This window comes from Oscarella lobularis, chromosome 10, assembly GCF_947507565.1.
Source record: "Oscarella lobularis chromosome 10, ooOscLobu1.1, whole genome shotgun sequence".
NCBI classification, from domain to species: Eukaryota; Metazoa; Porifera; class Homoscleromorpha; order Homosclerophorida; family Oscarellidae; genus Oscarella; species Oscarella lobularis.
Genome location: NC_089184.1, coordinates 574,899 through 589,562, shown reverse-complemented (window position 1 = coordinate 589,562; position 14,664 = coordinate 574,899). Strand labels below are relative to the sequence as shown.

The window sequence follows — 14,664 nt, the reverse complement described above, 5'->3', positions numbered from 1 at the left end:
TACGCTGTGTGTGTGCCATGGCATCCACTGCCGCTTCTGCTGCTCGGACGCAGGCGAAGCCGATTCTGTCGGCCACGTTTGCCGAAGCGAGACGCAGAGCGCTGAATTTGTATCGAGCTTGGTATCGTGAGGTGGGGTCTCTTTTTATTCGAACGTTTTCGCACGGCAAACCGTCTCTTTTTGAGCAGATTCCGCACATGATAGAGACGTACGCTTTGGACATGCCTGTTAGGATGGCCAGACATCGTCTAAGAGAGGAATTCGTGAGGAACAGCCACGTTAGAGATCCTCGCGTTATCGACATGCTCGTTGTCAAGGCGAGAGCGATTTCTATTTCGTTTTACGTTGCACGAGAGCGTTTTCGTAGGGTAAAATGGAATTGGAGGAGACTCACAACGTGTGGAAGCAAAAGACTCACGTCATGCGGTACTTTCGCGAGAGCGAAGCGCCGCCGAAAAGAGACTTTCTGTCCAAGTTTTACGACGGTTATGAGCAGTGATCGTGCGAAGGTTCGTTTAGTGTGTGCACTGTACAGACCGTGCTAATTTAGCGATGTCTTATATGTATACATACATGCGTTCATTATAAAAACCTCCATGCGTTCCGTTGTCTTCGTCTACTGTCCGACATCTTGAATTTTCGCATCGACGCTTCTTCTGTCGAGAAAAGACCTAAAAAGAGAAGATCTGTCCGGGTACTTACCGTTTTGTCTTGCGCTCGTATTGGCGCAATCCAGGCTGCACCGCGAGGAGGTTCGAACGCTTGGGAGCCCAAAAATGTTTGAGAGCGAGCAATAGCATCATAGGCTCAACCACGACGGTGCGGCCTAGGATCGAGAACGGCATTTATTCGGAATTAATTCGGCATTTATTCGGAATTAATGCGACATTTATTCGGAATTAATTCGGCATTTATTCGGAATTAATGCGACATTTATTCGGAATTAATTCGGCATTTATTCGGAATTAATGCGACATTTATTCGGAATTAATTCGGCATTTATTCGGAATTAATTCGGCATTTATTCGGAATTAATCCGACATTTATTCGGAATTAATTCGGCATTTATTCGGAATTAATTCAGCATTTATTCGGAATTAATTCGGCATTTATTCGGAATTTATTCGGAATTTATTCTGAATTAATGCGACATTTATTCGGAATTAATTCGGCATTTATTCTGAATTAATTCGGCATTTATTCGGAATTAATTCGGCATTTATTCTGAATTTATTCGGAATTAATTCGGCATTTATTCGGAATTAATTCGGCATTTATTCGGAATTAATTCGGCATTTATTCGGAATTAATACGGCATTTATTCGGAATTAATGCGACATTTATTCGGAATTAATTCGGAATTAATTCGGAATTTTTTCGGCATTTATTCGGAATTAATGTGACATTTATTCGGAATTAATTCGGCATTTATTCGGAATTAATTCGGCATTTATTCGGAATTAATTCGGCATTTATTCGGAATTAATGCGACATTTATTCGGAATTAATTCGGCATTTATTCGGAATTAATTCGGCATTTATTCGGAATTAATTCAGTATTTATTCGGAATTAATTTGGAATTTATTCGGAATTAATTCGGCACTTATTCGGAATTAATTTGGCATTTATTCGGAATTAATTTGGTATTTATTCGGAATTAATTTGGCATTTATTCGGAATTAATTCGGCATTTATTCGGAATTAATTCGGCATTTATTCGGAATTAATGCGGTATCGTACTGTCGCTGATTTTGGCGCTAGAATAATGGGGGACTCCTCGTGGTCGTCGATGGATACTGACTGCATTTTCGTGTTCCGATTAACGTTTCGACACATTTCTTTTTCTCTACAGGGCCATTCGCGCGCTTGAAAAAGTTCCCGTAGCTTCGAATCTCGACGGCCGACGCTGACATGATCGTAAACAGCCGGTTCTTTCGCCGATTCTACGTCGTCACGTTCGTACAGGCAAGAGAAAGAGCGCGAATGAGAAGGTAAACACAAACGGGACCCCTTTTCTGCACGTGGCATGCATACAAGCAAGCTCTAGGCGATGCGTACGCTTAGCTACTCCCATCAAACGTCTTTTACAAGTATATGGCCTGTCTGTGCTTCTGGCACCAACGTAGAAGTCTTCTTCTTACTCACAGGATCGTAGAAAGATCCGCCCAAGTCCAGCTGTGAATCTGTCTGATTTGAAGGATTCACTACAACGATTCCTCCGGAAAACGGTCGTAGGTAGGACGAGTGTCCTGCAACTTGGTATTTGCTCACATTTTGAGCACTCTTCTGAGGCGTTCCTATTTCCAAACTGTATCGTGGATGAACGTAGGCGTAGCGTCTCGTTCCATTGCGATAGAACGCCGGAATACCAAACCGAGTTGGTCCATCAGGGTTCTCGATGCCCATCAAATAACTCCCATAGCCGAAATTTTCAAATTTATCGCGAATTTCCGGTTTTTCACCTCCGACGATTTCCAAGTACACGGACTTGCATCCGGCTTGGGCAATCATGGGAAAGGCAGCGAGATTATTCTGCGCAGCGTTCATCAATATTTCAACGTTTCGAGTCCATTCGTCAATTGCTGGATAGCGAAGGCTCAGTTTGGTCGCGTCGCAGCCGTTAACCGGATCAGTCGTATCCTCGTGTCCGCTGAAGCCTTCTATGCTATAGCCGTCAAGTGGAAAAAATCCGGGGGACTTTTCTAAGAGTAGCTTGCAGTTGCCTGTGAAGTAGCAGAAAGCGTTGTTCGCCAATATGACCGGTTTGTGGCCGAGGACCTTTATCGATTGCTCGAACACCTCCTTGAGTCGTTCCCGCTGAACTACGATGTAGTCAGACTGATTAAATATCTCGTTCTTGGCGAAATTCCACATTTTCGCCGAATTTCCAGCCATGTCAACAGGTTGAAACGGTCGCGAGCTGAAGCAGTCGAACCAGGAGCCGGCGTAGCCCATGCGAACGCCTGTCACTGTGTGATTAACGAGCACGTCCACGGCAAGCTGTTGGGTCGCGTCCAGCATATACGTCAGCGCTTGTGGACCACCTGGATAGCCTAGAAATAGCCACGGTGAGAAATACGAAAAGGCTTATATAGTCTACTGTACGTACTGTATCCGGAGTAGGCGGGTGCAAATACATTGGCTCCTTTGCTGTGTTTTGCTGCTTCCGTTTTATCAAAACCTCTGATAACGGTCAATTGGCTCTCGTTGGATTTCGTTTGCTTTACGTCCACCAGCTTCAATATTTCGTTTTCGATTCGAATGAATGTGACGTATCCTTTGTGGCTGCTGACGTTGTCTGTTGTATTGCTGGGTTTCAGCATTGCTACTTTTGGCATGGACTGATACGTGAATGTCGTCGTCGTCGAATCAAGATCTTCACCGAGTGTGCCAGTAAGATAAAAGGCGGCGTTGAGACGGCCGGCGTTTTCCAGCACGTCCGCTCTCACTTTTCCCGTTTGGATATACCAGACTGGAGAAAAGTGAGGATTTGCTTGTTTGAAGTGCTCCAGTTCATCTGCTGTATAAGAGCCCTGAACGTGGGTAAAATCGTTTGCCATGACTTTGTAGTCGTCATCTGTCAATGGCATAAAAAACGAATCAATGGCATAAAGTGGATAGACGGGGGAACCGACGGCGCTTGTAAGCAAAAGAGCCAGAAGAACGAGGCAAATTGAGTACATCGTGAACTGGTCACACTACACTTCACGTGACGCAAACTAAACACCCCATTAGATCAAAGGCTCACATCATGTGATGATGTGCGTTTATTGCGTGAAATTATTCAAAAAATACGCTCCATGCAGTCAATGTAATGAGATTTCGAAGCACTCTGCAGGCCGCAGATTATGCTTTTTCTGCAGAAATGGTTGCACGATCGAGGAGCGTCACTTTGGCTGAAGTAATTATCATAGAACTTATCAATAAGAGCTTCATCGAAATGCATCCTAAAATAAAATGCAGAACACCAGAATCAAATCTTCGTCACGGCTTACCTCTCAGACAAATCCCACCACGAGCGCGGACTCATGTCTCGTAGACCATACTCCTGTTGTGCTTCATACAATTTCACCCACTTGGCGTCTTGGGCTCTGTTCATTTTTGCTAGTCGATTGGCTTCGGTCAGGTTAATGTGATACTGTTCATAGTCAATAATTTCAAACGACGACGGATCCATGAGATAGATCCTGTAAGACGGATTAACATTAAGGAATGTTGTAACAGGAGGCGAGATGAAGACAACGCCAGAAAGATCGCACTCGTTTCCCACCACTTCAAAGTGATCGCGATGCGTGTGGCCAAACAGTTGGCCGACAATCACGCTTCGATACCGTTGAATCAGAGGCACATAAAATTCGCCGTACGATTCAATAGTCGTGAATATGCCCGGTGGAATGTGACCGAGAATGAGCACCTTTTCCCCTTTTTGTTCAGCGGCGTACAGCGTTTCGTTCATCCACTCGCGCTGACGACGAAACACGGACGACTCGTTGTTGAGAAGCGTGTAGACGTTGAGCTGATAGCCAAAATCGGTATTGATTGCCATCAAACGGAGTCCCTCTCGCAACAGCAGTGTATAGTATCCGCCGAGTTCTATCGTCTCGGCTGCGTCGTCGGGCAAACGGACAATCCACTTCTTCCAAAGTCGAGACAGAATCGTCGTGAGATTTCGATCAAAGGGAGGATAGTAGAAGTTAGCCGGAAACGATTCGTGATTACCCAACGCCGGATAGATCATCAAATTGGGAAAACGAGCGGAGAGATAATCGACGAGAAAATCGGTCGCATTAACAAGCATCTCCGAATTCTGCTTCCAGACGTCGTGAGGCGAATTATCACCCGTATAGACGATAAAGTCCGGCTGGGGATCCAGACTTTGGAGATGATTGACGAGATGATTGAGAGCAAAGGTGGACAGATCGCACGAGTAGTCGCCGAACGCGCCCGCTTCGCCCTTGCCGGGCAAGCCGGCGCGACAACAGATAAAATAACCGCAATCTGTAGCTGTTCCGACGGCGTATTCGTGATCCAGATGAATGTCAGTCAAATGAAGTATGCGAATCAAGTCGGTGGTACGATTTGAAGACGACTTGGGCTCTGGGTCAGGGGTACGTCGTTTTGCCGTACATTGCCTTGGTTCCTTACTACTGTTTCTTTCTCTCGGGCAGAATTCCAAATTTCGGCATATTTCGAGCGGCGACAGATACAATTCGGTCAAAACGAATATGGACGGCGGCCCATACGCGTCTACTAGGCCCGGACAGATTACGTCGCCTCGCCAGCCGCCTTGATCGAGTGCGGTTTCACATAACGAAATCAAGTGTGGACGCACTTCGTCGAACGCCGGCCGCGAGTAGACGAGTTTCGTAAACTTCCCGGCAAGCTCGAGACATTTGTCGCAACGCGGATAAAGATAATCGAGTGGCGAAGGCCACGCGACGACTTCGTCGAGAGCAATGACTAAGAAAACGGACGTGAGCAACATCCCATGGGGAAATCTCAGGTGGGCGTTGGCGGATGTCCCGAATGTGTCGTACGCAGACGAGACGATGTCGTTTCTTTGTATTCTCGGTGAGAAAGCGCTTTCTTCGTTCGATTTTGTCCTAATGTCGCCCGTTGCCAGCAAAGCGAGGCGAATTGACCGCGGAAGCGTCAGGTTAGCTATAAGAACGACTTGAATGGCTCCCGGGGTCCGGGTCACGACGAACGAACGTCTTTAGGCTGGAAAACGTACGTGGCGCTGCGCATCGGCGATCGGTCCGTTTACACGCGATCGATAAAAGGCCACAACCCAGAGTGGGACGGCGATTTGGAGCTGTGAGGCGGGGATTCGTGGGAAACGATCGTTTCCCGGAACCACTCCGTTGCTAGGGAATTGGATCGACTCGATCGAACGGCGAGCGTCGAATTGTGGCACAAGAAACTCTTCAGTCAGCATCTTCTCGGTCGCTTGCTTATACCTCTCGACGGAATAATTCCTCACAAACCGAATGTATAATAGATGACGATATCCTATATTTAAACTAATGAATATTTGAATTATTTGAACGTGGTTTCTCGCAGTTTGACGACGGCGAATGGTGCACACTGTGGATGCAGTCGCCGAACGGCTCTCGCTACTTGACGAACTATCGTCTCTTGGTCGATATTCGCTACGATCTTCCGGCAGGTGATGAATTTTTGTAGAGAAAGTAGAATATTCTTCAGCTGTAGACTACGTAATATTATCATTGCCAAGGGCGTTTATGGCTGGGAGACAGAGAAAATATTTTTGTACCGTTATATTCTCGTTTCCTGTACTGTACGTAGGTTTGTCGGCAGAAGAAGGCGAAGTTCTTGCTGACAAGCTCCGATTGCTTGATAAAGTCTTCGAGGAAGAGGTGCGCAAGGAGAGTAGTTGTCGTCGTGCTGCGTTTTATTTACGTCTTCGTTAGGTGGATTTTCTTCGCGAACAGCACGACAGGATTCAGTGCGGCGCTACACGTACTAAACGCTTTTTTTAAAAAAAAAAACAGACTTTGTCGTTACAATCAGTCTTTTCAGCCGTTCCCAGTTTGACTCATCAAACGACGTCAGAAAAAGAACATTCTTCGACTCCTAGCAGTGGGGAAAGTGACGAGCGAAAAGGAAACGAAGTCGTAGAGGAAAGACGACATCCGAAGTTAAATTCCAAGAGGAAGTCTGCTGTAAGCTTTGCCGAGACATCTGGCAGTGACTATCCGGACGGTCGCGAAGAGAGCAGCGACGTTGAGAAAAACAGTTCAATAGCGAGTCAACGTAACAGTCGAGAAAGCAGTGCTGACGTACTGTTTCCATATCAGTTTGTCTTGCAATCACTTTTCATCGATACCCTAGTTGTCTCAACTGTCTTCGTCCCAGGAGGACTCGTTTGACCCTGGAAAAGAAAAAAAAGGTAGTCTCGACACTCTCTATAGGGGATAATTTTGTCTATGGGCTATCGTTTCGCGTTTTGCAGCGAAGCTCTTGTGGACGAGAGCTAAGACGTTAGCGACGCAAGTGACTCAAATCGTCGAAAAAGATGAAGATTTACTCGAAGTCTGTAACGACGTTGCCACGACAGGGCGAAGCAATATAGTTTCCTTTTTTTTTTTAGAAATTGCCTCATTTGAAGATCTTCTTCGATCGTAATAGCGCCGAAGGCGACGAACGCTTAGAGGGACGAAAATTTTCCATTGCAGACGTCGTCGTTCGAGCCACGTAAGAGAAACCTTTATTTTGAGTCTACACATTGCATTGTGTCTCTTTTAGCAAGATGAGCAAGAGATATTTTCCGTCGATTGAAAGCCAGCCTGCCATTCGTCAGAGAACAAAGAACATATCTCAGGCACGTCGAATAGTTACATAATTAATAATTGCATTCTTTTCGTGTTTCAACAGCGGAGAGCGAGATCGTTTCGAAATTTTATGAAAAAGAGGAAAACCGTAATATCATTACTTCGAAAAAATTCACGCGTCAGTGCACGTGTTTGTTTCTTAAAAGTCCTCTCCCTCCGTGAAGAAAAGCACCGTAGTTCATCAGCCAGGAAACGAATTACTTCGAGATGATGAACTGGTAAAGTCAATTAGAGCTCGCTTGCAAATTCTACTCCTTCGTATTATAGCGACTACACGTCTATAAGAAGACGCTGCTTGCTCTCATATATCCCATATCAAGTACACCGTTCTTCTTCTAAAAAAATTAGGCTGTAATCGATGACCGGACCTCTAGAGGCCCATCCTCACGACTTTGACACGTTCTCGGCTCATCGTCCCGTTTTCTGCTACGAATGCGGCGGTCTTCTGTGGGGCTTGGCTCGTCAGGGATTGAAGTGCAAAGGTTACGGCGAGATGAAATATTTAGGGTTTTTTTTATTGATTGCTCAAACGAATAAAGAGTGCGGCGTTCGGGCCCATCGGAAATGCAAAGATCTCATGAATGCTGACTGCTTAATACGTAATAGTGGAATTTGTGCTAGGAATCTATCGTAGTAACCAACGCCCTTTTTCTCTCGTTTTTTTTAGGCCAGGCGGAAAGAGGACTCAAGAGAAAAGATCGCGATGCAATTTCGAGTGCAAAAAAAGCGATGATAGACATCATGAAGCAACAAGAGTTCAACGAACGAGACGTCTTCGAGTACATTCGGTAGAAAACGCGGCGAACGCACGTGCAATTTTGTGGGATACTAGTCAAGGCTCGTCGTATAGGACCGTGTTTGAAGTGCCGGAAAAACTTCAAAAAAGTTCTCTGATGGAAGCGAGGGAAACGATATCCGAGGGATTATCGCATTGGTCGGCGAAAGTGACGGTGAAAGGCAAGGACGCGGCAAGAGAAGTAGGTCATGCAAATAGACTGGATTTCTTTTGTAGTTATCGAAGCCCAAGGTCTTGCCGCTAAAGACAGAGACACGGGTATTGCTCAACGGCGAGGCTGCTCAATGCGTTTTCACTTTTGATTCTAGGCACGAGCGATCCGTACGTGACCGTCAAAGTTGGCCGACAGAAGAAACGAACTCAGACCATTTTGCAAAATCTCAATCCTCACTGGGACAGAGAGTTTCAGTTGTAATGAACAACCAACGTTTTTATGTCGACTACGGTATATTGGCTCCCTTTGTCTTTTTTTGGGTATGCAGCGAATGTCACGATTCGGCTGACCGAATCAAAGTGCGAGTCTGGGACGAAGACGACAATTTTCGAACGAAAATCAAGAACAAGTTCATCAGCGAAGCGGACGATTTTTTGGGTCAGACGATCATCGAAGTGCGAACTTTGTGCGGAGAAATGGACGTCTGGTACAACTTGGGTGAGTGAACCGCCCCCGCAAAGATATAGACATCGTTAGACTCCGACGTCGAATAGAACAAAGAACGGGAAAATCCGAGGTATCGGGAGCCATTCATCTTCAGCTGTCCGTTCAAATCGAAGGAGAAGAAAGTCGCGCGCCTTATCATCTTCAGTACACGTCTTTGCACGAGGTAATTCGCTGCGATGCCTATAGAAGCGTTCTCGTCACTGATACGTCTCGCAGACGATGTTTCACTTCGAATACATTCGAAATTTGGATGCTCTAAGTTTGCCGTCAGAACGAGGCGCAGTAAGTTCCTGGACCAGGTCGTTCAAGTGTGCATTAATTCAAAATTTAGGCTGAAGGCTGGAAAGTTTACTTTGGCGATCCGGCTCAAAAAATTGTGACCGAATTTGCGACGCGTTACGGCATCGAGGACATTTACCGAGCGATGACGTATGTATTATAAAACGTACATACATACGTACTGTATATGTTTTTTTTTTTCTTAGACATTTCTCTTCCTTATCGTCTATTTACAACGAGAGTGGCGTTGCGGGCGTGATGAGTGAACTGCTTACTCACATCAACGATCATTTTCTGTGTTTGGGTAGTCCGGGAGTGAACGTTCGACCAGTGGTTTCTGCCGATCGCCTTCAATCCGTCAACTTTCCCGTCCGTTTTACTGGACACAGTCGCAAACGCGTCCGCGTTAACGGTTTTTTTTTCTTTGCAGATAAAACGATTTCAAACGCTCTTGGAATCGTTGAGAGATCGACTGAAGATCGATTTGTGCGGCTATAGGGTTAGTCGAGTGATCATTGAAAAAAAAAGTTAAACAATCACCGCGTTATAGGACACGTTTCCCTCGAGCGAACCGGATAAACTGGACGATATGAAAGCATCCGTCGATTTGCTGACGAACGTACTTTACTTTCAAATGGTGGTAAGTTCGAATCAAAGCGCGAGAAATCAGTCATAGTTCGCATCTAAAATAAATCATAGGTTTTGAAGGAAAAGGGGACTCCTAAATGTGAAGTGGTTATAGTCGAGTGCGTCAAGGTTAGTGCGTCGTGCGTGCAATAGCTGTTTTTTTTTTTATCGCAAGCTCTTCGTTTTCTAGGAGTGCCTCAAGCGCAATTTCTTCTTCATCAAGAGCGAGATAATCAACCTTCTGGGCAACGACGGCGACGCCGTTGAAAAGAATGGGGAGATCGACGTGGACGAGGCGGGCGAGTTCAGCATGCGACCGCCTCCCGCGTTCAATCCCTTCGTGACGAAGCCGGTCCAAGCGCTGGAAAAACTCCTAGATCTTGTCGTGTCGGTGATAGAGGAGGACAAAGTCAACTACATGCCATTTATTCCGAAGTAAGAATTAGAGAAAAAGAGACTTGCGCGTATTGGTTCGATGGCGCCTATAGACTTGGCAATTTTAATCTCGGCGAAACGAGCGCCGAGGAGATGTGGACGCTATTTGAAGACGACCTTTTGGAAGTGCTTTCTCAGGGTACGATCGCTCGTGGAAGCTCCTTTTCTCTCTCTTGTGTTTACTGCGTTTGCTCAGCTCTTAGCACCCACGAAAGATACGCGTCGACGAGTGGAGACAGCGAAAGCGAAAGTAGATCGAGAATTCGAATCCGCGGTTCAGTTGGTACGAGACAAAAATTTTATTAATTAAGGTGACGCTCAGCCGAAGGAATTGATCTCGACAACCGAAGCTATTAACTTGTTATTTTCTGTAATCGTTAATTGAGTTTCTTCCTCTTATGCCAAAGTTGTCTCCATGCAGGTGAAAGCCGTTTACGACGGTCTTATTGCCGAGTCTCCTCGGTACAAATTTGACGACATGGTTCGATATCCCCGGTAAGTTATCAGTGCTACTGAATTAATAAATGGATCGCTCTTCCCCCATAGGGCTTTTGCTCCCTATTTGCTGCGATGGTTTCAGGAAAATGATCGAAATCAGATTGGAATAATTACAAATGCAGTCAAAACAGATCGAGAGACAGGCGTGCGTGCAAGACGTTTTTGCGGGGATTACGTAATTATTCGCTTTCTACGTTTAGTTCCAGCAGATGTCAGCGTATCATCAATACTCGTCTAGTGTCGTCGACGTCTTCTGTTCTCTGACAGAAGTAGTCAATTGCGTGTTTACGTAGAGGCTTCTCTCATTTGTATATTGCAGATCTTTCGAATACTGACAAACATGGACTGCCCTGACATGGACATACGGTCCGTTCTCTTGGCTCAATTTTCCCGGGTATGCCGCTTGATAAGCAAAAAAAAACGTTTTTATGTCCACTTCTTTCAGCTGATATCGAATGCACTGTCTCTTTACGCCGATCTCTTGTGCAAGGAAATGGTAGTTGTGTGCGAGGCAGGGGACGTTCTCAAGGTAGGCTCGCAATCAAATGCTTCGCAATCTTAATTCACTTGCTTTTACGAAGTCCTGTACTTTATTGAACAATTTTGTCGAGATGAGAGAGTTGCTCAGCAAGTTGTACCAGGACATGGGTGGCGGCGAGGTGAGCCATGCGCCAAGATCTTATACGATCGTTCTGACTGGTCGGTGCACGTAGATGCCGCAACGGTCATCCGACATACTGAATCACGTCCAAAATAAATGCCTCGCCGACAAACTCGACGAACTTGTTCTTATCTATGCCCAGAGGTATATTGACTGAGTGCGCAACGGAGCTGCGGGGATTTTTTTTCTTGCGTTCTCTAGTATGGAGCCACAGATTGTGTCCAGCGTACAGGCGATGCGAGTCAAATTGGTGGGGCTGCGAAACTCCGATCGCAACCACGCGTTGTCCGTTATCGAAGATGTAATGCGATTTTTGGACACGTGGAAAGAGGAAGTCAAGGAAAAATGCGAGAGAACGGCTGTAAAAAAAGTTCTGAAGGTATGCTCCTTTCTACTGTGACGAGATGCAGTGCTTTCATGCTGCGATTGTGGATAGATCTTATGGCAGATGATTATTAGCCACGTGCAGAAAATCATCGTTCTTCCTCCGCTGCCCGATCTTCGGGTAGGATCCGTACCTGATGTCTTGACGTCAGTGTATTGTGCTTGCGTAGGATTTGATGAAAAGTAGCACTCTTGATTTGAACGACGATCAGACGGAAAGTTTGCGAATTTGCATTGAAGAACTCAAAGTACGTCGAAACCTCCGCCGCAGTGGATATGCATGTACGTACTGACTTTTTGTTGTGTTTTAGGATTTCTTTAGCGAGAGCGGTCTTAAGCGGAGCGCCATAGAAAAGAGCAAAGAAATGGTTCATCTTCAACGGGCGCTCGAATTGTACGGACAAGGCACAGACGAGTTGATCGGACTTTTCGTGAAACGGGAAACAGCACAGGGTAAAAACGACTAATTTTTGGTGGACAGAGCAAAGAGCTGATATTTCTAGGATCGTGTCTCGACGAATGCGTAGGAGAACTTCAAATGCAGGTATCTCTTTTCGAGACGTCCGCAGGCGAATACAGATTGACAGTTAAAGGTAACAAGACAGGAGCTATGTTTTGTAATCCATTTTTTTGTCTCATGCAGTCGTCCACGCCACCGATCTCAAGTGGCCCGCATCTTTCGGTAGAAAGGGCGAACTCTATGTACATGACTCTACTGTGACTCTCATGTACCTAGGTATATTTCGTCCCTACGTGGAACTGACGCTCGTTGGGCCCAACCTGACCGGCAAGAAGCGGCGACAGGCGACGCACAGCAAAGGCGGCGGCGTATCACCAACTTACAACGAAACGTTTCACTTGTAAGCAACGCAGTGACTGCATGGGGGGGAAGGGGAGGAAAAAATGACTTTGGTCATTCTCAGCAATTGGCGTGGCATGGCAATGCGAGCAGAAAGCGACGAGCTAAAGTTCTACGAATTGCACGTCTGCGTGAAAGACTACTGTTTCGCTCGAGCGGATCGCGTCGTCGGCGTGACCGTCGTCAGACTGCAGGAGGTCGCCGAAGTCGGATCGCGGTGGATGCGTCTCGCTCTCATTCCCGCAATCAACGTATCCGACTTCGGTCGCGCCGTCATCGGAATTCTCGTCGGGCGCATTCAGGACGAAATCGTTCGCGAGTTCGTCCAGCTCAAGGTAACGTCGCGAGATCGCGAGTTGGATGCGTAAGTGTGTATATATATGCGCGCAAGCGGGCTCGTAGCGTGTACAGAAAAACGCCCTTTATTTGTATCGATACTTTCGTACGTTAAAGCTTTTCAGTCATAGCTGGAATGGCCTAGTACAACCATACGTATAGCTATTTGCTAATGAATCGACTTCGTTTTTGGCGCTTACTTTGAAAAGGTCTTCCACCAGGCCATAGTCGGCGACTGAAGATGAAGCAAATCAATTTAGGGACGAGAATGTGAGGTATAGAATCTACCTTGAAATATGGGTGCGTCCGGATCTTTGTTGATAGCCACAATGACCTATATCGAATCTTCAGTTTGGGAGACACGTAGTATGAGGTACACGTAATAACAACCTTGCTGTCTTTCATTCCAGCTAGGTGCTGAATTGCGCCGGAGATGCCAACGGCAATATAAAGTTCCTAACGGGCGCGGAAAAATTCTAAAAGCGCTACTCCCTTCGATGCATGCCTACCGGAGCAACAATTTTTCCCGTTTGTCCCACTTGCATGTCGTTGGGGACAAAGCCGGCGTCGACGGCAGCCCGAGACGCACCGACTAGAAAAGGGAGAAGATTTATTCTTTGTGGAATATCAGTGTCTAATGGATAGTCAACGTGCCGGCAGTGTCGCCTATCTTGTCAGCTAGATCGTACAGTAGCTGGAAGTTGTCGCCGTTCTTCATGCCGCGACCTGAGTTCGCGCTCCCAAATGAAGAAAAAATCAAACGGAGCACCGTTTTTCGCACCTCCTGATATAACTTTCTTTGCACTCGTCAATTCGGGTCGTTCACTCTTTGACAAAGCCTGACCAATCCACTTCGACGCCGGAGGAACGTCACCGACAGCACCAGGAGCTAAAAGGATGCACTCGTTGGCTCTCCAAACGTCTAAGTTTCTCCCCGCACCTTCGGCTGTTGGAGCTTCTGAAGAGCCAGTCGATGCTGCTTCGAAGGCCGTGCCTCGAGCCGTAAAAATCTTCACGCTATCATTCGATTTGACGGTGCAGACAGCGTTTCCTGCGTAAATCGTCCGAACGAAAGTATCGGCCGACTTGATGTCGATCACGTCGGAAAGAGGAGCAACATCAAGGAGAGCAGCTACTCGAGGCAAGATATTCTATAATCATGCACTCCTAACTGGGACTCATATAATGTCAGGTCTACTAAGAGTTTACCTTGCCAAAAGCGCCCGATCCTGCTGTGATGTGAGTGAAAGAGAACTGCTTGTGAGCCGCCACAATCAGAGGAGCCATCACCTCTACGGATCATCTAGAAGCGAAGACTTTTCGGAAAATTCGTTCGCACCTGGCAGGAATCCTTTATAGACGTCGTTATCAGCCAAGAGGACTTTCGATATTCCGTCTATTTGGCTGATTTCGCGGGCTGCCTGCGCGGACTTATCTATAGCGTACGGTACGGGTTCGATTTCGTCGACTTTTCTCACCGACGCACACTCTGTTCCGGCGACGAGGGCTATTGTCTCGCCGCCGAGTTGCTTCGCTGCCGTGACGGCGTTCAGCGTGACGGGAACCAAGCGCTCGTTCGTGTGTTCGACCACAACGAGCGTGCTTTGTAACCGATTGGGAACACCCCGCCACTTCTCGACGAGCAGAGAAAGGCGATAGTGAGAGAATGACAACGAGCAACGAGTCTTCTTACGTATCGTCCTAGTACACGCGAATACATCGAGGTTTATCCTTACGGCTAACGTAATTGCGTTTGTGATATTTGTCATGTC

At 46.5% G+C, this 14,664-nt stretch overlaps 5 protein-coding genes across 6 annotated transcripts; 2 read left to right on the top strand and 3 right to left on the bottom strand.

Annotated features, from left to right (window-relative positions):
• LOC136192516 (NADH dehydrogenase [ubiquinone] 1 alpha subcomplex subunit 6-like) lies at nucleotides 1–604 on the top strand. The gene is made up of 3 exons (XM_065981159.1): nucleotides 1–131; nucleotides 189–317; nucleotides 368–604. The coding sequence occupies exons 1-3, from the start codon at nucleotides 18–20 to the stop codon at nucleotides 497–499; spliced, it is 375 nt and encodes a 124-aa protein (XP_065837231.1). The 5' UTR covers nucleotides 1–17; the 3' UTR covers nucleotides 500–604.
• A 1,110-nt stretch (nucleotides 605–1,714) lies between these two features.
• LOC136192074 (uncharacterized) lies at nucleotides 1,715–3,735 on the bottom strand. Its single transcript, XM_065980581.1, has 2 exons — nucleotides 3,111–3,735; nucleotides 1,715–3,054 (listed from the first exon to the last, which is right to left on the bottom strand). Exons 1-2 carry the CDS (start codon nucleotides 3,682–3,684, stop codon nucleotides 2,075–2,077), a joined length of 1,554 nt encoding a protein of 517 aa, XP_065836653.1. The 5' UTR covers nucleotides 3,685–3,735; the 3' UTR covers nucleotides 1,715–2,074.
• Nucleotides 3,733–5,775, bottom strand: LOC136192072 (sphingomyelin phosphodiesterase A-like). Its single transcript, XM_065980579.1, has 2 exons — nucleotides 3,997–5,775; nucleotides 3,733–3,948 (listed from the first exon to the last, which is right to left on the bottom strand). The coding sequence occupies exons 1-2, from the start codon at nucleotides 5,484–5,486 to the stop codon at nucleotides 3,786–3,788; spliced, it is 1,653 nt and encodes a 550-aa protein (XP_065836651.1). The 5' UTR covers nucleotides 5,487–5,775; the 3' UTR covers nucleotides 3,733–3,785.
• On the top strand, nucleotides 5,443–13,073 carry LOC136192061 (protein unc-13 homolog B-like). The gene is made up of 48 exons (XM_065980558.1): nucleotides 5,443–5,572; nucleotides 5,625–5,657; nucleotides 5,722–5,818; nucleotides 5,873–5,993; nucleotides 6,065–6,170; nucleotides 6,311–6,381; nucleotides 6,436–6,484; nucleotides 6,545–6,804; nucleotides 6,857–6,914; nucleotides 6,978–7,057; nucleotides 7,116–7,219; nucleotides 7,271–7,346; nucleotides 7,400–7,444; nucleotides 7,503–7,574; nucleotides 7,624–7,675; nucleotides 7,731–7,838; nucleotides 7,896–7,955; nucleotides 8,024–8,144; nucleotides 8,207–8,313; nucleotides 8,369–8,410; nucleotides 8,461–8,563; nucleotides 8,635–8,804; nucleotides 8,861–8,976; nucleotides 9,030–9,095; nucleotides 9,145–9,242; nucleotides 9,299–9,461; nucleotides 9,523–9,591; nucleotides 9,643–9,732; nucleotides 9,792–9,848; nucleotides 9,910–10,154; nucleotides 10,208–10,293; nucleotides 10,351–10,404; nucleotides 10,466–10,524; nucleotides 10,576–10,649; nucleotides 10,701–10,797; nucleotides 10,853–10,921; nucleotides 10,972–11,046; nucleotides 11,098–11,181; nucleotides 11,234–11,311; nucleotides 11,366–11,457; nucleotides 11,515–11,692; nucleotides 11,750–11,818; nucleotides 11,868–11,945; nucleotides 12,009–12,150; nucleotides 12,201–12,290; nucleotides 12,341–12,379; nucleotides 12,434–12,557; nucleotides 12,621–13,073. The coding sequence occupies exons 1-48, from the start codon at nucleotides 5,458–5,460 to the stop codon at nucleotides 12,922–12,924; spliced, it is 4,746 nt and encodes a 1,581-aa protein (XP_065836630.1). The 5' UTR covers nucleotides 5,443–5,457; the 3' UTR covers nucleotides 12,925–13,073.
• On the bottom strand, nucleotides 12,963–14,645 carry LOC136192076 (electron transfer flavoprotein subunit alpha, mitochondrial-like). 2 transcript variants are annotated; one of them, XM_065980584.1, is made up of 12 exons: nucleotides 14,586–14,644; nucleotides 14,371–14,523; nucleotides 14,232–14,313; nucleotides 14,102–14,184; nucleotides 13,833–14,043; nucleotides 13,674–13,781; nucleotides 13,547–13,618; nucleotides 13,402–13,484; nucleotides 13,283–13,348; nucleotides 13,181–13,226; nucleotides 13,093–13,127; nucleotides 12,963–13,033 (listed from the first exon to the last, which is right to left on the bottom strand). In XM_065980584.1, exons 1-12 carry the CDS (start codon nucleotides 14,610–14,612, stop codon nucleotides 13,004–13,006), a joined length of 996 nt encoding a protein of 331 aa, XP_065836656.1. In that variant the 5' UTR covers nucleotides 14,613–14,644; the 3' UTR covers nucleotides 12,963–13,003. The 2 variants fall into 2 exon arrangements, with proteins under 2 accessions (XP_065836656.1, XP_065836655.1); XM_065980583.1 differs by having other exon boundaries at nucleotides 13,674–14,043; nucleotides 14,586–14,645.
• Between the last annotated feature and the right edge of the window lie 19 nt (nucleotides 14,646–14,664).